We start from the raw sequence: 19,846 nt of genomic DNA, 5'->3' as shown, positions 1-19,846 counted from the left end.
CAGGTACAGGACCCAAGGCTTCGAGGCATCCTTGACTGCTTTCCCAGGCCACAAGAAGGGAGCAGGACAGGAAGCGGGGCTACCAGGACACGAACTGGTACCCATATGGGATGCCAGAGTATGCAAGGTGAGGATTAGGCACTAGGCCCTCAAATTTATATTTTTAAAAATTTTGAAATAAATAAAAAACAAGGACTACCCAACACCAGTGGTCCGGGACAGAAGAGGGGAACCAGGCAGGGGTTCTTACTTCTGATGATCACCCTAAGGGACAGCGAGCTGTGGTGGCAGCATCTCAGTTCCAGGGTGCCAGCCATGACAGCACCCCCGGGGAGCTACCATGCTGCAGAGGGGAGGTGCAGATGTAACCAAGGTTATCAACCAGCACCTCTTAAAGCAGAAGGACCACCCTGGGTAGTCTGGGCATCCCTGCAGCCTCAGGAAGGTTCGGGGCACCTCTGTTGGCCTTGAAGATAGAGGGGTGACCGGAAAAAGAACAGCTGAGGGTGCCGAGCCTGGGACAGCACCCGGCCCTGCGGGTGTACTGCCTGCGCAGCCATGTGCTGCCCCGCCCACACTGCTTCAAGCTCCCAGGGTTGTGGCTTTCAGTTTCACAGTGACCTCCTGGTGGCCTGGCTGGGGATCCCCGAGTTAGGCCAGCCACAAAGTTCAATCTCCAGAGCATCAGACCCTGGAGCTCTTCCTGGCTGTCTCTCGGTGAGGAAGGGGAGAAACAAGAGTCATTGCCAAAGGTCTTGGCACACAGGGGAGGGGCTGGTGCACCTGAAGAACCCCCGACTCACGGTCTGGTCCCTCTGCCTCGGTACATTTGGCCTGAACCCATTCCCCGGAGCTCCCAGGCTGCGGCCTCCAGAAACCAGAGGAGGTGCCACCTCCCTGGCGAGCCCAGCGGCCTCCATGGCTGTGTGTTCAGACTGGGAAGACAAGAGGTCTTCAGGAGCCCAGTCAGACAGATCTCTTGCCTGCAGACCTGCAGGAGCCCAAGCTGGGAGGAATGGTCATGGTCAGTGAGGCCCTGGAGGGGCCCCATTCACATCCTGACTTGTCTGAGCTGGCTGAGAATTGGAGAAAGCCGGGGCCCCGTAAGCCAGGCCTAACAGATGAGCGCTGTCTGCAGGAGAGTGGACAACGCTTAAAAAAAAAAATTAAGCCAAATATTGAGGTGAGGTTTTACACCAGAAGATTTCCCATAAGGAATGAAAAGCTCTGGCCACTGTGGGCCCTTGCATTCTCTACGGGAACCCAAGCCCCAGAGCCACCTACCCCCTAAGCCCCCAACATCCCCCAGCTCCAATTTGGTCACCACCCAGATCCCTGAAAACATGTGGGTCCCAATCCCCAAGCTCAGCCCAGCCTCATTCTATGTCCTTGCCCTGCCCCAGGCCCAGGGAGTCGTGGGGAAGGGCTGGAGCCCTGTGTAGCGTTAGCCAGGCTGGAAGGAGGAGGGGAGTGGGCCAGAAGCATGGAAACCCAGCCGTCTTAGTGGACAGCTATTCCCTGTGACACAGCCTGGCTGAGAACATCCCGGATACACCTGCCTCAGCCCACTGGGCTGGAACCGGCACCTCACCTGTTGGTGCAAGCCTGGGGGGGAGTGCCCGCTCCTCTGGGTCTGCAAGCCCTGGGTGCTCGGTGCCAACCGCACGTTGAAAACACAGCAGAGGCAGCCAACGGTGATGTCACCCCAGGTGTCGCCGTCCTAACATGTCACCCGGGGCTCCCACCTGCAGGGCCCCTGCCTACAAGAAGATGCAAAATGTGCTTCTAAGAGGAGACCCCGAAGCAGATGGAGAGGCGACACTGGGCCCCCTCTGCCTGGACAGGCGGCGCAGAGCAAGAGACAAGAAAGCGGCGGCAGGGGAGGGGGGGCTGAATTCTGCATGATCAGCAAGGTTTCCAACAATCGCTCGCCAACTCAAGTGGGTGCCACGTCTATAAGTCACTCTGTTTTATAGACCATTAGGGTCTCCAGAGGGAACCTGCACGGGGACCACTGCTTTTTGTTGAAATTAAAATGTCAGAGAAAAAGAAATAGAACAAAACAGGGAATCTGCAATTAATTACCAGGCCATAAAAATTCAATAATCAGGAGGCAGAGCGGCCACGGGCCCAGAGGTATCTGCGCCAGCGTAACAAGAATGGAATACATTAATCTTTTCAAATTAGTTTTTTAATCTGACGGGGATATATGGTGACACGCTGGCCCTCTGCGCCTGCCCTCCCTGCCACACACTGGGGCTCAGGCCTGAGCCAGGTGGGGGTGCAGCTGGGGACCTGGCCGTGCTCCCCGACCACTAGGCAGTGGGACAGCACTGGCTCAGGGTTGCCCAAGGGATCCCTGGGCCAGGGAGGCGGCAGAGGGTGAGAAAGCAAGAAGCCCCACTTGGAGCAGGGTCTGGGACCCAGTGGCAGTCCTAGGACACCCAGCACCCTGGGGACACCAGGTTGCACCTCCAGGGCCTGGAGGCGGGGGAGGGGTTCATTGGTCCACACATCCATCCCTATCTCTGATGGGAAGCCACGCCCATGGTCCCAAGCACCGTGCCCCAGACCTCCGTCTCCACAGCAGCTTAGCCTCAGAGAGGCTCAGAATTCGAGTAGCTCGGATAGATCCAGGATCCACACTTCTGGGGCCTGGCTGGGGAGGCCTCCCTCAAGCCCACGGCCAGCCAGTGTTGTTATGAAATGGCCTGCTAGGACAGTCACCACAGGGGATGCGGCCAGTAACTATGCCCTTGTGCCTTGAGGCATTTTGCCTCTTAAGAGGAGGGATCTTCCCAAGTGGAGCCTACTCGGGGTCAGGTGTCAGACCCACGGCTCTTTCAGACCATGAATAACTCCATCATGGGGAGGAAAGTGAAGTTTGGGTCTGCCCACCAGCCCTGGGCTCTGAGTCAGCTGCCTTAAGTCACAGGGTCTCCTGCCTCCCCCTGGCATTCAGCACATAGTAGGCATGCAAGTTCTGCTCAGTGGACAGTCTCCTGGCAGAATGACCTCACCAGCCAGGGCAGGGGGATTCCAACTCTACCTCCCCCAGGATACCTGCACTCCCACCTGTGGTCACAGCAGCAGCAGCCTCTTCCTGAGGACCTACTGTGTGCCACAGTACCCTTTTTACAGTATGTAAGCCCAAGTTTAGACATTTAAGCCCCAAACCAGACACCGTGCCTAGTACTCAAGCACCCACCGTATTAGCTTAGAGCCCCGTCCAGCGCGTGGGTACACACACACACACACACACACACACACACACACACACACACACACACACACACACACACACACACACACACACACACACACACACACACACACACACACACACACACACACACACACACACACACACACACACACACACACACACACACACACACACACCCTGTCCCACAGAGCTTCAACACCCTTGCTGGCGAGGTACAAGAAGCAATAGCCAGGATTGGGTTTGTGCCTAAGACCGGCGACAGTGCAATTCCACATGGGGCCACCAGATGGTGCCCGCTTCTCTCTGGCGGGGCTTGCAGTAAGGCGATGTGGCCGCTAGATGGTGAGCGAGGCCAGGGCTCCTCCGGCAGGGCCCAGAAAAGGTGGAGCCCGGCGGGCCTGGGTCCAGACCCGGAGCGCACGAGATTCGGCGCCACCTCGGCCCACGCTATGAATCACCCCATTCCCCGGTTCTCGGTGCCCGCCGCGCTGGCCCTGGGCTCGGCCGCGCTGGGCGCCGCCTTCGCTACTGGCCTCTTCCTGGGTGAGCAGGGCTGGGATCGGGGCCTCCGCCTTGCCCCGCTGGGCGGGCAGGTGGACGCGGAGGGAGGGCGCAGGGCAAAACCCGCGCGTCTGCACGGCCGGCTGCGGATCGCGCTCATCCCCTCGGCGCTCGGAGCTCCGGGCCCTGAGCTAGCAGCACCGCTTCTGTCCGGCAGGGAGACGGTGGTCCCCATGGCGCCTCCGGCCACAGCAGCGCCTGCTGCCCCCCGAGGACAGTCCCCTGTGGCAGTATCTGCTGAGCCGCTCCATGCGGGAGCACCCGGCGCTGCGGAGCCTCCGGCTGGTCAGCAGAGACTGGGGCGGCACCCACGTGGCTGAGTGACCCTGGGGCTTCCGGGATCCCCTGTCCACGGGCGTTCCCCCGAGCGCACACCCCGGGGCGGGGCGGGGGGCTAGCGGAACTGGGACCCCTCTCTCCCCCCCACGCAGCTGACCCTGGAGCAGCCGCAGGGAGACTCCATGATGACCTGTGAGCAGGCCCAACTTTTGGCCAACCTGGCGCGGCTCATCAAGGCCGAAAAGGCGCTGGACCTGGGTAGGCGCACGGCCTGGATCTCTTGGGGCTGAGGCCACCGGGCCGTCCATCCCCCCCGGGCTGAGCCTGTCCACGTGCCCGCCCCCAGGCACTTTCACAGGCTACTCCGCCCTGGCGCTGGCCCTGGCGCTGCCCTCGGCCGGCCGCGTGGTGACTTGCGACGTGGACGCGGGGCCCCCGGAGCTGGGGCGGCCCTTGTGGAAGCAGGTGGGCGCGGTCCACCCCGGGGCAGGGCCAGTCGGGCGGCGGGCGGTGCGGGCACTGACCCCGCTCCTTCTGCAGGCCGAGGTGGCGCACAAGATCGACCTGCGGCTGCAGCCTGCCCTGGACACCCTGGGTGAGCCAGGGCGCGGGGTGGGCCCGGGCGCGAGCCGGACACGCGGGCAGCCGCCGGGAGGCCACGTGCGGGGCTGGGCGGCCGGGGCAGGGCGGCCGGGGCTGGGCGGACGCTCCCCACCACCGGGACTGCCGACTCAGCCGCGCCCGCCCCTCCCTCCCCCGCAAGACGAGCTCCTGGCGGCGGGCGAGGCCGGCACCTTCGACGTGGCTGTCGTGGACGCCGACAAGGAGAACTGCGCCGCCTACTACGAGCGGAGCCTGCAGCTGCTGCGCCCCGGAGGCGTCCTCGCCGTCCCTAACGTAAGGGAGGGCCGCGGAGAAGCCACCCCCGTGGGACGGTCCCGCGGCTTCTGCCCGGCGGCTTCTGCCCGCGTCACTCGGAGTGGACAGAGCGCCCAGGCTCGGTGGCCACGCCCCCGCACGTCCCGCCCTTCCGGGCAGTCCCGCCCCCGTGCCGACTTCGCCCCTCTCGTGGCCCGCCCAGGTTGGCCACGCCTCTTGCATGCCCCGCCCCGGGCTGACAACACCCCCGATTGGCCCCGTCCCTCAGCATCCCGCCCAGGTTGGCCCAGCCCCAGACTGACTCCACCCCCTGTCTCATCCGACTGGCTCCGCCCCTCGCATGCCCCGCCCCCGACTGGCTCCGCCCCTCCACAGGTGCTGTGGCGTGGAGAGGTGCTGCACCCTCGGCAGGGAGACGTGGCAGCTGAATGCGTGAGAAACCTGAACGAACGCATCCGACGGGATGTCAGAGTCCTCGTGAGCCTCCTGCCCCTGGGAGACGGCCTCACGTTGGCCTTTAAGATCTAGCGCTGGGGCCCGGCGCGGTGGCGCAAGTGGTTAAGTCCTCGCCTTGCACGCCCGGGATCCCATATGGGCGCCGGTTCTAATCCCGGCAGCCCCGCTTCCCTTCCAGCTCCCTGCTTGTGGCCTGGGAAAGCAGTGGAGGACGGCCCAAAGCTTTGGGAACCTGCACCCGCGCGGGGAGACCCAGAAGAGGGAGACCCGGAAGAGGCTCCTGGCTTCGGATCGGCATAGTATCGGCCCGTTGCGCTCACTTGGGGAGTGAATCATCGGATGGAAGATCTTCCTCTCTGTCTCTCCTCTCTGTATATCCGCCTTTCCAATGAAAAAATAATAAAAATAAATCTTTAAAAAAAAAAAAGATCTAGCGCTGGTCCCTAATGCATGGCAACCACAGGCACTGACCTTGCTGTCTAATAAAGCGGTGCTGGGACTGCCTGGGCCTGCGTGTGGTGCTGGGAAGGCCCAGAGCGGGCAGCTGCGGTGACGGGCAGCCTTGAGGTGGTGAAGAGTTCAGACCCCTGGAACACCGTGGGCAGCCCCCAGCTCCTCGGGCATGCCTCCTGCACTCCATGTTGCAGCTGAAGGTTCCCCCTACAGGTCTCCTTCAGTGGTAGTTGGGCTGGCTGCGTGAGGGCTGAAACCGGGGCAAACGGGAAGTGACTTGGAGGGAGCACAGAACTGACGGCACACGTCCATTGCTAAGGGCCATCTGCCCTGTTGTCACCTCATAGTGGGGACACAGGCCACCGCCAAGGACCCACACTTGACTGGCTGGCCGGAGGGCAGACCATCAGCATGACCACTTTGAACATGTAAGAAAGCTTCAGGATTTCCAGTGAAGGAGCCACGCTTTCTTCAGCATATTTCAGTCGTTTTGCTTCCTTCACTGGACTCTGACCCCAGACACCCGCCACACTGGAGGTTTTCCCTATTCCTGGGTCACCTGGCAAGGTCTGGCTGGTGGAAGTGTACCTGGCTGATCCTGAAGAACAAGGCCAGAAGTCACATAGCCCAGTTGCTGGCAAGCACCCAGCATCCCGGGCCGCCCTCCAGAGCCCAGACCGTAGTCATAAGCTACCTCCAGTGAGGGAGATGACCTCCAGTCGTAGCACAGGAAGTCAATTAGCAAGGGGCAGCAGTGGACTGCTCAGGGCATGACAGGCTGGCAGGTCCCGTGGCCACATGTGCTCCATCTGCCACTACCCACAGCCTTGGGTTTCAGAGTTGCGTGGTTTGCTCCTCACTCTCGTTATGCATCCTGCGACCAAGGGCTGCTTTCATTTAACCAGACCCCAGACTTGGCTGGTTGACTAGAAAGCCGCATCCATGAACTGATGTGCGTCTGCAGCAGGTACCCAAAGAGGTTGTTTCCCACTCACCTGGCCATCCCAACAGCTCCTGGGATCCTGCATGCCCGAGGTCTCCCTCACCGGGGCAGGGACCGGAGTCAGGAACTACAGGCCAAATGAAGCTGAAGGTTTCCCATTTTCTATTCTATTCTCTGAGCCTTTAGGCTGTACAGCAAGATCTACTATTGCCTTCTCTAACCATAGATCACAGCTGTCAAACTCTTGCCATAAGAAAATCTGCTCTTTATGCAAATCACACAGCGACACCCATCATCCATGGCCAGAGGCTGAGGCCCACGCAGCCTGCCTCTGCCCTCCGCACAGGGTTGCTGACGTGGTCTGCAGCCTTCTCGACTTCCCTCTGCACCACAATTTGGCTAGTTCATTTTCTGCAGCAATGCAAGGGTAAGGGACATGTCAGCACCAACGCTTTCTCTTTCTTCCTGGGATTAAAAATGATACACTGATTTTACACAAACTTAGAAACTGAAGAATGTAAAAGCGTGTATTTTCTTATTTTATTATACTCTTAATTTAAAAGCTCATGAAATTATTCTAGGGACACACAGGACTTTGTGACACAAATTTTGGTAAAGAGCAAAATGCTCACCAGAAAAATAAAGTGTTAGATACCAGGGAGACAGATCTGATCCTACCTGGCAAATTCTAAACTCTGCAAAGACTTAGAGCCATTAATTATGTACACTTGTTTTATTCATAATTTGTAACGTTCTGGATACCAAAAGTAATTCTAATGATGGGTGGATTTAACATAAAAATTTTAACCTCATCTTAAAACATCCACTGATCCATCTCATTCAATGGCAATACTCAATGTTAAAAGGAACATAAAAACAAACATGCACACAATTGCACAGTTTTCATAAAGGTCTATTTCATTATTGGTGGGTAGCGCATTTAACAGTTAAATACATTTAAATAATGTATAGGTGACTGCACCACTGCAGTGCTGGTAACTACAGATAACCAATTCAACTAGACACCAGCTAACAAGTAACTGTCTAAATATTTCAAATACAGCTCTTGTTTAGATCATCCTTTGTTTTGATCACCTTCCTGGGGGGAGAAAAGCCTGCTGGTCACATTGGAAATATATTAAGGCCAAATCTTGAGCTATCCATTCCCAGAGGTTCCTTTCAGCTGCATTAAGCCTCCAACTCCAGGGCCAGCCCAAGTTTGTGGCCTCCAGCATTGATGCTCTTCCCGTCGACCAGAGCAGACAGCGTGAGCTTCACTCCTGTAAACCCAGCACACAAGCAGGATGAGACAGACGTCACTCAGAATCCGAATCCCCACACAGCCTGCCTTCCTCCACTGACTAACCAGTGACAGCCACCAGAGGGCACTGCGAAGAATCTGAAGCACCAACTACCCTAAGGTGGGTACTAGGAGCATAAAAATGTTAGTGGTAATTTAAGTCCCCAATAGAGCAAGAAGCAGACAGCTGTAATTTTTAACTGTACCCCAGGGGGAAAAAGACATCTGGGGATGAATGGGGAAATCTACATAAAGGATAACAAGTTGGGTCATTATTAAATCCGTGTTGGTTTTCTCGGATGTGACAAAAGTAATACTGTGATTATGAAGTAAAATATCCTATATTCTGAGGCTACACACACCAGGGTTGCTGTGTCCACATGATTTTCATTTGTACCACACTTTTAACTTTTTCCTGAGCTTTAATATCAGGTTTTGGGGGGGAAAAAAAACCTCCAATTTGGCAGTGGAACAAAGTCTATGGTACTTGAGAGTCAAACCATGCAAGCCAACACTGGCATCACCAAGCAGCTCTGAGAACTACAACCTCCAGCCCAGATCCGGAGGCAACAATAATTTACCCTGGACCAAGACTGCCAAGGTAATTTCATATGCACACTGAGGTTTGAGATGTGCTGTAAGATTTTTTAAAATGTTACGGAAAGTGGTTAACACAAAACACAGCACAGTAAGTTAGACCTCCACCTGGACTACCGCCATCCCACATGGGGGCTGACTCGAGTCCAAGCTGCTCCACTTTCAGCCCAGCTCTCTGCTAACGTGTCTGGGAAAGCAGCAGCAGATGGACATGGGCACCACGTGGGAGAGCTGAAGGAGCTCCAGGCTGGCCCAGCTCTAGTCATTGTAGGCATCTGAGCAGTGATCCACTGGAAGAGCTCTGTCTTCTCTAATAAGTATTACATATATAATATTTTTCTATATGGTTGAAAGGTCTACAAAATAAGGTATGTCATTCGAAAGTATCAAAACAATCCTGTTTTATCAAAAGCACTTACCAGGCCTCAAAGTCTGAGTGTAGCCCACTCCAATTAAACTAGAATTGTTGACTTTTGCCTAAGATAAAATTCAAAAACGACAATTAATTTTTTTTAAGAGACTAAGTCCTTGTAGACTTTCCTATCATGTAATTATTATAAAATAAACTGTTCAGTTTTTAAAATTCACATGACAGTGAAACTGAGTATCAAATACTAGGCCAAACAAAAAGCAGGTGCCACCAAATCTCATGAATTCAATTTACAATAGAATTGCCACAAAGGATGATTAAGTACCATTCTTTACATACAGTGGGATGGGGCCACTGATCCCAACCTGTCCGTCCAGCACGCAGCCCAATCACTCCAGTCTCACACAGCACAGTTTTTTCATTAGAGTTGCCCCCAGACTGAACACCAGGAATACTACCACCAGACGACAAACGTCCTCACCACTCCCTTGAGCTGCCACACTGTGCTGGAGAGGATTCACCAATAATTATGTAACAATCCAGGCCCTGTCATCCTTGCTCAATATTGTACCATTTAATCAAAGACCTTTATGGGTTAGCAGAAACTACACACACACACACACACAAAACAGTAAATATAATCTCCTTCTAATTTGGTTTCCTATCACCAAAAACACCATCATGTCACACCAGAGGTTTCTGGTTATAAAAGGGGCTATGTTACCCCCATCTCCAGGACCTAGCTGCCTAGTCAAGTGGCTGCTCATTCTGTAGATAACAGTAGAGTTATCAAATAGCCTCTAAGAGCAAAAAAGATGTAGAAGTAATCTAATGTTACATATCAGATAGTACAATCCAGTGAAAAACATTTAGTGATTTTACAATGGCACATGGATCCCATGCTGCCTTCCTGTTTTAAATTCTGAACTACCGGTAGGTAGCTGGGAGACACTTCTACTGGTTGGCATTAAATGTGGGGTACCAGGCTTGGTGTAATGGCTCAATTGGCTAATCTTCCGCCAGCATTCCATATGGATGCAGCTTCATGTCCAGGTTGCTCCATTTCCCTTGTAGCTCCCTGTCTGTGGTCTGGCAAAGCAGTGGAGGATGGCCCAAGTCAGGTATATATACAGGGGAGATTTGGAGGCAGCTCCTGACTTCAGACCTGCTCAGCTCTGGTTTTTGCAGCCACTTGGGGAATGAACCAATAGTTGAAATACCTTTCTCTGTCTTTCCTGGTCACTGTAAATCTACCCTTCCAATAAAAATACTTTTTTAAATAGAAAGAAGACATCTATTTCAAGAAAACAGTCATTTAATTATCAGAATAATGTGCTGTAGAAACCTCAAGTTTTTATTGCTAAAAACAGCAGAGAAAAATAAGTCAATCACCACTTTACCAATGGAAAAAGTGGTTCTGGGTACTTTTTGTTCTTTATGGTTACAATTGTGCTAAAGATCAATCTTAACAAGCAGGGCCTGGTGCAGTAGCCTAGTGGCTAAATCCTCGCCTTGCATCTGCCAGGATGCCATATGGGCACAGGTTTATATCCCAGCAGCTCCGCTTCCCATCCAGCTCCCTGCTTGTGGCCTTGGAAAGCAGTCCAGGACAGCCCAAAGCCTTGGGACCCTGCACTCACTTGGGGAGTGAAACAGTGAGTGAAGATCTTCCTCTGTCTCTCCTCTCTGTATATCTGCCTTTCCAATTAAAAAACAAAATACATCTTTTTTTAAAAAATGGATAAGCAGCAAAAACTTAACTGCTTATCAACACTTACTGTTCTCAGTTGAAGAGTACTTTATGTTACAGAAATAACCCATGGATGGTTTGGCTTTCTTTCACTCCCAGTACATACAGTTCCTGGCCTGGAAGTAACTGACACACAAGAACAGCTGCTGACCTGTCTGAAATTAAAGCCAGCCCTTCTACAGCCTTAATCCTTTACGACACAGGAATAAACAGCAGCAAGAATGTAGGACAAGACTAGTATGGTCAATCTTGCCGGCACACCTGGGACTGCGAAGGAGGTAGGTGACCAGCCCGAAGACAGTTCCTGGCAAAGCAGATAAACTGGTCACCTCAGACAAGGCAAACCCAAGGAGGGCAGGCCCGATTCTGTGTGCTCCCTCTGCCTCACAAGCAGTAGTCAAAGTTCCTTCTCTCCCCAACCTTTCTCTCTCCTCCTGCCAAATGAAGATCATGTATCCATGATCTTCTCAGACTAGATATTCCATAAACCATAAAAAGAGATTAAAACAGTAATTTCAGTAATATTATTCCTCAAAACAGAACTGCTCAGGGTCCAAAGCCCTGGCTATTCTGTGCACAGATGGCCTTGGGGTGTAGGGTTATCAATACTTATCCAGAAACTTTAAATTCCCGTGGCCTAGTGCTTGGGAATCAAATCTCTAAGAATGTCTTCACAGAAGCAGCAGCACTGGGGCCAGCAGGGGCGTATCATGCAAAGCTACCACCTGCAGTGATGGCTGGCACTCCACAGGAACACAGGTTTGAATCCCAACTACTCCACTTCCAACAGCGCTCCCAGTTGCAGTGCCCGAGAAAGCAATGGAAGACGGCCCAGATGTGAGGCTAGGAAGAAACTCCTGGTTCCTGGTTTTGGACCGGCCTAGCTGCAACTGTTGTGCCCACTTGGGGAGTGCACCAGCAGACAGAAGACTGTCTTTAACTCTTTCATTAAATACATATTCTTTTTGTAAAAAAGAAAAAGCAGCATTATAGATTCTAATCCAAAAGCAAACTGGAGATTCTGTGAATCAGATTTCAAACTTCCAACACAGTTCAGCAGACCCAAAAGATACAGACGAGCACTCACCGAAATGGAGGCAGTGGGGTCCAGCTGATACTTAGCTGCGATGCCAAAGCGAGTGCAGTTGGTACCTGATGTCCAAGCGAGGTTTACTGAAGTGTCAAGATCCTCACATACTTTCTGATAAATTGATCCTCCAAATTCTGTCCCATCATTGCTGTAAGATATTTTACATTAGTAAATCTAGAATAGGCCATGTAACACCTCAAGTTATTATTACTGAAGCATTCTATGATTCACGTTGGGTTTTAACTTTTCTATCAAAACCATAAAGTTAATTTGTTTTAAATTAAAAAACAAAAACAAATTTAAGATATCTTTTCCTCAACTTATTTCCAATACAGGAAGCGGTCAAATAAATCAGCACACAACCATCCAGAAGTCACCACACACATATAAATCATGCTGTAAAATGGGTAATACTATAGTAGTATGTACTGAAAAGGGAGAAAAGATTGTGAAGACAAGCTTTGGTATACGTGCTGTATATGTATACTTGAACACACACACACACAAACCAGACAGTAGCACAGTTTATCTATCCATGGAAATGTTGGTTTTCTCCTTTGTACTTGTTACAGTATTTTTATAATGGAGACTTTTTAATCCCTTTCCACACACCTACCTACCGAAAGTTAGGTTGAAACACCATATATTTTAGACAATCAGCACCCTATAAGCCACAGGTCAATAAATCAAATGAATGCACCGAATGAACTCAAAGCAGCCTGCCAGTTTTTACTGCTTCTTCAGAAAACAGAGTTCTACATGAACATTTAATGTCTTAGCACCAAATGTGACTTTTTTAAAACTGTGTTTTTGAGGGGTACCTTAGAGATGGCCAAGAGGAAATACATATACAATTGTTAATATCTTTAGGTTAAATTTAGATTAGTAGGTGACAAGTGACATTAAAACTATTCTCTGTAGGTCTACATCACAATAGCCGAGGATAAAAACACTTACACATTAGTGTGTAGCTGGAAGTCCCCAGTCCGGTAGCCCACTGCAAAGTTATTTCTCGTCAGCTTTGATTTGGCACTGTCAAAGGTCATTTGGTACCCAGCAAGCCAGCCCTCGTAACCAAAGACGGCCGAGCCATGGATTGCAGGGCCAGCAAAATCAAAGTCGACATCACAACCAAGGTTTATACATTCCCTCTTGTAAGAGGATTTGATTTTACCACTCTTCTTTCTAGAGGATAAAACAGAGCAGTTTATAAACTGACACTAGAAAAAGATTTACACATGCTAACTTTTGCAAAGAAGGCATAAAACAAATTCTTAACATACAGCAATATAACTACACAATCACAGAGCTGAACTAAACAGGGCACCTGGGGTAACTGGACCACTATCATCACAGAAGACTGCTCACAGAACTGGCAGTCACAAAAGCCTCTTAGAAACATGTTAATTACACAATGAAAAGAAGCAAATATTTGAAGGCATGCCAATAACACCACCAGTGTCCCAAAAGCAGGGACATCCTCCACAAGGCAGCTAAGGAGGCTCTCAAACAGTGAATGTGTATCTTTCCCTAAACACACAAATGAGGAATGCTCTGAAACCTAACACAGAAAAAATAGCCATGTTTACCCCGTGTTCGGTGAAAAGGTAGTATCAAACGTCAGTTTCAAGCCTTGACAAATCTATATTGAAAGAAAGAAATTTATATTCAACCTTTATGTCCTTTTCAAAATACAAAACTAAAAATAACAAACCATGTTGTTGAAATGTTACCTGGTCTTCAATTGCAATTTCTGTTCCCAGGGTGTTATCAGTGTTCCATTTTTCTGTGAAAGTGAGGCCATACTCACACCATTTATATTTGGTCTCCAAGGTCCCAGTAACTTTACCGGTATCTGTATTCGATGAACCAGATGTTGAAAATTCCTATCAAGACAGTAAAATATCTTCACAAATCTTCCCAAAAGCCTAGAAGAATCTACTGCCTAACATACACACATATTTATGATTTCACTAGCCCTTTTCCTAGCGTCTGAACACTCACAACCCTCTGCACCATGCTGCTCTGTAAGTACACAAGAATGACACATTAGCTTGCAAATAACCGAATGCCATATTACAGCTAACATTTCCAACCAACAGACCATAAATTAACCTCTAGCTAATTCTTCAATGAATAACAAGCTGTCCACCTTGTAAGGAGTCACCTGTTGGGCCCGGCACAGTGGCCTAGCATCTAAATTTCTTCCCTTGAACGCACCAAGATCCCATATGGACACCGGTTCTAACCCCGGCAGCCTCACTTCCCATCCAACTCCCTGCCTGTGGCCTGGGAAAGCAGTCGAGGACAGCCCAAAGCTTTGGGACTCTGCACCAGCATGGGAGACCTGGAAGAGCTCCTGGCTACTAGCTTTGGTTTGGCGCAGTACCTGCCGTTGCACTCACTTAGGGAGTGAATCATCGGACAGAAGATCTTTCTCTGTCTCTCCTTCTCTCTGTATATCTGACTTTATGATAAAAATAAATAATAAATCATTTTTTTAAAGTTGCCTGTTAAACCAATCTGGGACTCAAAAGCAGTAGGGGCAGCAGACCGCAGTCAGCGCAGCAGCTAAGCCAGGCGCGACGCTGGAGCATGCCGGCTGGATACAGCTCTAGTTCCTGATCCCAATCTCCTGCCAATGCACACCTGGACAGCAGTGGGCAGGCCCGTCTTACTGGACCCCTACCACCCGTGTGGAAAAAGGGGAATGTTCAGCCACCAGCCTTTTTTTTTTTTAAGATTTTTTTTTTTCTTATTGGAAGGCAGATTTTCAGGAGATAGATCTTCCATCTACTGGTTCACTCCCAAATTTCCAACCATCTTAAGCATTCTTTTTCTTAAAAAAAAAAAAAGTATAGATGGCTTATATTTCTCTATGTAATCTTCATTATGTTAGCAGATATCACTAGAAAAAAAATAATCAAACAGAAGGATGAACATGAGGTACATTTTATAATCACGTTCATCCCAAGTATAATTATCTGGTTAATTCCCAACAGCACACCCCTGAAAACAAATACCATGGAGACCTACCTAAATGTTTTTTTTTTTTAAATCTAATAATCTTACATAGCTCTATCAAGAGGCAGGCAACTGAAATCTTCCATGTTGAAACATTAAGAAGTTCTCTGAAGTTCCTGATCCCCAATTTGTCTACCATTGATGGCTCTGCATCAACCCAACGGAAACCCCATCTGAGCACAGTTGATCTAACATAATCAAGACTTCCATCAGAAACTGTGACCCTTCCAAGTAAGGAGCTATCAAAAATTACCATGGGGCAAAGGCCAGTTGTTCTTCATGAAAAAAGAGAGAAAGAAAGAAAAAAAAAAAACAACTTGTGTTAACTATACAGCCCCCCCCCCAAAAAAGCTTGAATTAAAAAAACCTCAAATCCTGAAGTTTTACAATCTTCTGAAGTCAAAATTTGGCACTCAATGTTCACTAAAAACCACAAACAATGGATATAAAATAAGGAGCTCTGGTGTCCAGTTTGGGGTTCACGTACATGGAAAAACACCAAGGAAACCATTTTGGGGGAATCTACCGCCTCAAAGCAATGAACAAAGGTACTGCAGGGAGACTAAACGTCGATGACAGCAAAGACTCTGCACATTTTTATGTGCTCTACAAAAGAAAAGCACCACAAACACTTTGGGGCACATTCTTGTAGCAGGCAGTTTGAAGCTGCTTGTGTATATGAGCAGCTATTTTTAATCCTCAGTGACACCAATGAATACACTTTCAAGCCCCACCCACTGCTATCAATAAAGCCCTGGGATGGACAGCCCCAAAGCTGAGGCCCCTCAACAAAGTCGTGTCACCCTGTAAAATCAGGAAATGAGCTCCAGGACATCCCTGGGGAGCCAAGCCCCTTCACTCAGCATCACAGATTTTGCCTTCTACCTTCTGGGGTGAAACAAGCACCTCCATAATTCATGTCAAATGTTACTGGTGACTCCCGGAGTCCTTACATTAGTCCTCTGTAACCTTCAAGATTCCCACTTTTTATAAACTTCTCTCCAACCTCATCCACAAGAAGCACTTTCTTTCCAATAGATTTCAGATCACGAACCAAAAATCACAGTTGATGCAATTATTTGACTAAGCCTAGTTTGGAGTTTACCACTGTTCCATAACTGTTAACTTGACCAAACACAGTCACTCAACCCTAACTAAACTCTTGGCATCCTTTGAGCAAAAAGCAGAAATGACAGTGTTCAATAAAAATCCTACAACTCAGTAAGTCTAGGCAGTAAAGGCTACAGCATTAGTTTTAATAAAAACCACTTTTAACCAATACAGCAACAATTTCTATAAAACAAGACAGCATTCTGATAAACACATTACATTCACCCCAAACCAATCTAAAAAAAAAAGTGCAGGACTGCTAGAACATGTACATTGCACAGACTGCTTCAACTAACTTTCATCTCTCAAAAGATCAAACAAGTAGACATTGTGCAGTGAGGATCTTCTTGTGGGTTGGAAAATTCACACACAACTGGGTACTCAAGAACTCGATGAGAGCTAACACTCACCACACCGCTGCAGGACTTGGTCTTCACATCCAGCTTCACCAACCCAAAACCTGCAAGCAGAGAAAGCCACCAAGATGATCCTTCTGAACACTAGATGCACACCAAGACTCCACAACACTTGCGGGAAAATTCATACTGAGAAGGGGATTTTAAAAAACCATATTTAGGGCCCAGCAGCATGGCCTAGCAGCTAAAGTCCTCGCCTTGAACACGCTGGGATCCCATCTGGGCGCCAGTTCTAATCCTGGCAGCTCCACCTCCCATCCAGCTCTCTGCTTGTGGCCTGGGAAAGCAGTCGAGGATGGCCCAAAGCCTTGGGACCCTGCACCCGCGTGGGAGACCTGGAAGAAGTTCCTGGATCCTGGATCCTGGCTTTGGATTGGCACAGCACTGTCCGTTGCGCTCACTTGGGGAGTGTACCATCAGATGGAAGATCTTTCCTCTCTGTCTCTCCTCCTCTCTGTATCTGACTTTCCAATAAACAAATAAATCTTAAAAAAATATATATATATATTTAAACACAATTTATTGCATGTAAACTCACCAAGGACAGAATAACTCTGTACTGCTTTTGCCAAGTGTTTTGTATTGACACAAGAAAATCCACCATCAAACAATTTTTAACTTAATTTCAGGTTAGAAAACCAATTTGATTTAAATCTCAAAACAGCCACTAACATCATGACAGACATTCAGAGCTTATATTCCAGAGGGATAGCTCCCCTAACCTAAAAGGGAGAGCAAGTATAAATAAAAATTCACCTGAAGAAACCCCAAGTTACCTGAAACAGCCCACCACCCTTTGACAACACTTCATCACTCCACTCAACCATAAGCCATCACCGAAGGAGGTAAAACAAGCTGCTGCTTAGAACTACTCAGAAACATTGTGGGAAATTGAGGCTAAGGAGGATGTAGCTAATAAAAGAATTCATGCAGCAAGCTGTTGACAGTTGAAGAAACCACTTCATTTTTTTTTTTTTCCTGAGTAATCCCAACACTTTTTCATTTGAGAGCTAAAACTAAAGATAAATAAAGAATTCTTACCAAATCCTTTGTTGAAAATGTCTCTGGCAGCTTTGCCGAGATCAGCGTAGGACGGAGGGATACACATTGCTGCTGGGGAAAAGATCCTGGGTCAACATTTAGGTTCAGCCACACTGCATCCAACAACCCAGCATTGACCTTAATAGAGTCAAGCCATCTGGCTTGGTGAAAACGCGTTTCTGAGGACACCAGGCTTGGCAGCACAGCTCTGCCGTGGAGCAGAGATGGCCCACAAAGCTTATTCCTAAAACGGATAACTATGGGCAAGCGGATATACAAAGTTGAGAAATTCCTTCCCAAAACAACGAAACACCGTCTATTGCTAAATTCACAGTCTACAGTCTCGCTATCTAAGATGAAACCTGCTCAAAGCAGACAGTACGTGTGCAGCTGTAAACCAGATTGCTGGGACATGCCCAGGTCAGCACGGGTACGCCTCCCCCAGAGGTCCACGCCAACACCACACAGGAGGCGGAAGGAAAGGGGACTTGGGAGGGAAAAGCCAGCCATCCGCACTTCACCCACACGTCCGCGTCCACCAGACACCGGGGCTCCTGGCCACGCGGCCTCAGGGCTGAGCCGGCAGGGCTCTCCCGCCACCGGCCCATTCATTCCAGGGGCCGTCCACGCCCTTCCGGGCACATGCAATGACCTTGCGTTCGCTCCGGGGGGACGACTCCTCTCAAAAAATACAAAACACGGCTGCTCCGAGCCTCCTCGGGCGGCATCCGACAAACCCACGGCCCGGTGCTGTGGACTTCTCGTCCAAGGAGCGACCAAAAGCGGAAGGGGGAAGGCAGAGCTCCCGGGGCCCGGTCCCCACCCCACAGCCCCAGGGGCCGACCGGAGGGGAAGGGAGCTGTGCTAGGGGACCCGCGGACAGCCCTGCTCTACTTACGCCGCGGGCAGCCCTGTCCGTAGGTCGCCATGGCGAGGCCGCGGGAAGTGGTGATCTGCGGGAGGGACAAGAAGGGGGGACGGTCAACGGGGCGTCCTGACCGGTCGCAGGGCCCGCGGGGAGTCTCGGTCACTGAGGGGCGAGGGCCCGCGGGGCAGCGCGGCCATCTTAGGGACTCGGGGTCGACCCCGAAGCCACTCAGGCCTTCCCGGGTTTGGCTGCCGCGGCCTCAGCCCCTGGTCGGCGGGCAGCGAGCACGGGCCCGGTACCTGGTGGTCTTCTGACGGGGGAGGGGGCTGCTGCCGCCGCTGGGCTCGCAGCTGAGGCGGCGCGGTTCGCTCGGGGATAGGGCAGCAGCTCCGCGGCTGGAGGGCGAAGTGAAGGAGACACCGTTCCGCCCGCCGCAACCTCGTCCTCCCGCAGCCAGGACCCCGCCGCGGCCCCAGCGGCTGTCCGCCGCGCCTGTGTCCGCAGCGCCACCGACCGCCCGCTCCGACTGCTCCGGAGCGGCCTCTGGAGCCTCAGGTCCCCTTGCCAGCCGCGGTGGGCTGCTGCTATCGGTCGGCGGGAGCCCCGCGGACCCGGCCCGTCGGTCCTCGCTCGGATCAGGCAGCGACCAGGGCACCCCAGAGGCGAGGAGGGCGAGGAGCGGCGGGGGCGGTGCCATGGGGGCCCTGGCGGGCGGGGGCTCGCGAGCGCGTCACGGAGGGGCGGGGCGACGGGCGCGCGCTGCTCGGGGCACGTACACCTCCGGGAGCCGGGTTCGTCGTTGGTGCGGGTCCGGCCACCGTGCGCTCGTGCGGCCCATGAGAGACGAGCGGGCCGCGGGGACTGCACCTGCCGCGGATGGCCTGGAGCTCTCCGGCACCGTGTGGAGCACGCGCCTCGGGCCGGACCCGATGCCTGCTTTGACTCGCTGAGCCCTGTGTGCTTTGGGGAGACAAGTCTGCTCAGATGAGCGGCCTCGTGCTGACTGAGCCCTACTGCTGCACCCAAGTTCTCTGGTTAGAGTGACAGAAAGCAGAAAAAAATTGAAGTTTTACGGAGCAGATGTAGGGTCCCAAAACAATAGCATGTCTTAGTAATATAGTAGGTAGACCTGAGTTTTCTTATGCATAACATGACAAATTTGAATGAGATGAAGTGGACTTTGATAGCCATGCAACAATAGGCTGAGCAAGTCTCTTCCCCTGATTTCCTTAGAGGTTGTAGGAGCCCAGGGAAGGTTGGCTAGGTGGCTTACACAATGCGCAGCTCACACTAAAGCCGCAGCTAACCTGTCCCTCCTCTGGGCTAGCCAGGTCAGCATTCCTGCCTAGTCACGACGGCTCACTCGGGTTGTAAAGCAGGGGAGGAGAGTCTGTGCTTGTAGGAAATGTGGCCCCAGAAGCCCTGATTCATTCCTGCACGCAAGTTCTGACAGGTCAGCCAGCCAGCAGTCTGTGGCTCTACT

General features: G+C 51.2%; 2 protein-coding genes across 3 annotated transcripts; one reads left to right on the top strand and one right to left on the bottom strand.

The window, feature by feature from the left end:
- The first annotated feature begins 3,599 nt into the window (after nt 1–3,599).
- On the top strand, nt 3,600–5,495 carry COMTD1 (catechol-O-methyltransferase domain containing 1). The gene is made up of 7 exons (XM_040976100.1): nt 3,600–3,769; nt 3,945–4,072; nt 4,219–4,324; nt 4,413–4,531; nt 4,607–4,661; nt 4,830–4,963; nt 5,321–5,495. Exons 1-7 carry the CDS (start codon nt 3,676–3,678, stop codon nt 5,471–5,473), a joined length of 789 nt encoding a protein of 262 aa, XP_040832034.1. The 5' UTR covers nt 3,600–3,675; the 3' UTR covers nt 5,474–5,495.
- A 1,820-nt stretch (nt 5,496–7,315) lies between these two features.
- Nucleotides 7,316–18,811, bottom strand: VDAC2 (voltage dependent anion channel 2). Of its 2 annotated transcripts, none has more exons than XM_040976018.1 (10): nt 18,663–18,811; nt 18,394–18,448; nt 17,496–17,564; nt 16,449–16,498; nt 13,638–13,790; nt 13,494–13,546; nt 12,862–13,089; nt 11,902–12,052; nt 9,114–9,171; nt 7,316–8,077 (listed from the first exon to the last, which is right to left on the bottom strand). In XM_040976018.1, the coding sequence occupies exons 2-10, from the start codon at nt 18,422–18,424 to the stop codon at nt 7,986–7,988; spliced, it is 885 nt and encodes a 294-aa protein (XP_040831952.1). In that variant the 5' UTR covers nt 18,425–18,448; nt 18,663–18,811; the 3' UTR covers nt 7,316–7,985. The 2 variants fall into 2 exon arrangements, with proteins under 2 accessions (XP_040831952.1, XP_040831950.1); XM_040976016.1 differs by having other exon boundaries at nt 17,496–17,567; nt 18,663–18,789.
- Between the last annotated feature and the right edge of the window lie 1,035 nt (nt 18,812–19,846).

Source organism: Ochotona curzoniae, unplaced genomic scaffold, assembly GCF_017591425.1.
Source record: "Ochotona curzoniae isolate NIBS_2020 unplaced genomic scaffold, NIBS_Ocur_1.0 contig_2692, whole genome shotgun sequence".
NCBI lineage: Eukaryota > Metazoa > Chordata > Mammalia > Lagomorpha > Ochotonidae > Ochotona > Ochotona curzoniae.
Note: the sequence above shows the minus strand (reverse complement) of the source record. Positions and strands in the feature narration are given on the sequence as shown.

Bases quoted from the DNA above. Each gene is read 5' to 3' on its own strand.
- COMTD1 (XM_040976100.1), top strand. From the start codon at position 3,676: ATGAATCACCCCATTCCCCGGTTCTCGGTGCCCGCCGCGCTGGCCCTG. The intron at 3,770-3,944 runs GTGAGCAGGGCT...TCTGTCCGGCAG, and splicing joins CGCTACTGGCCTCTTCCTGG to GGAGACGGTGGTCCCCATGG. The intron at 4,325-4,412 runs GTAGGCGCACGG...GCCCGCCCCCAG, and splicing joins CGAAAAGGCGCTGGACCTGG to GCACTTTCACAGGCTACTCC.
- VDAC2 (XM_040976016.1), bottom strand. From the start codon at position 18,424: ATGGCGACCTACGGACAGGGCTGCCCGCGGC. The intron at 13,791-16,448 runs GTGAGTGTTAGC...CTGTCTTGATAG, and splicing joins CCAAGTCCTGCAGCGGTGTG to GAATTTTCAACATCTGGTTC. The intron at 13,090-13,493 runs GTAAACATGGCT...TTTATCCTCTAG, and splicing joins ACCTTTTCACCGAACACGGG to AAAGAAGAGTGGTAAAATCA.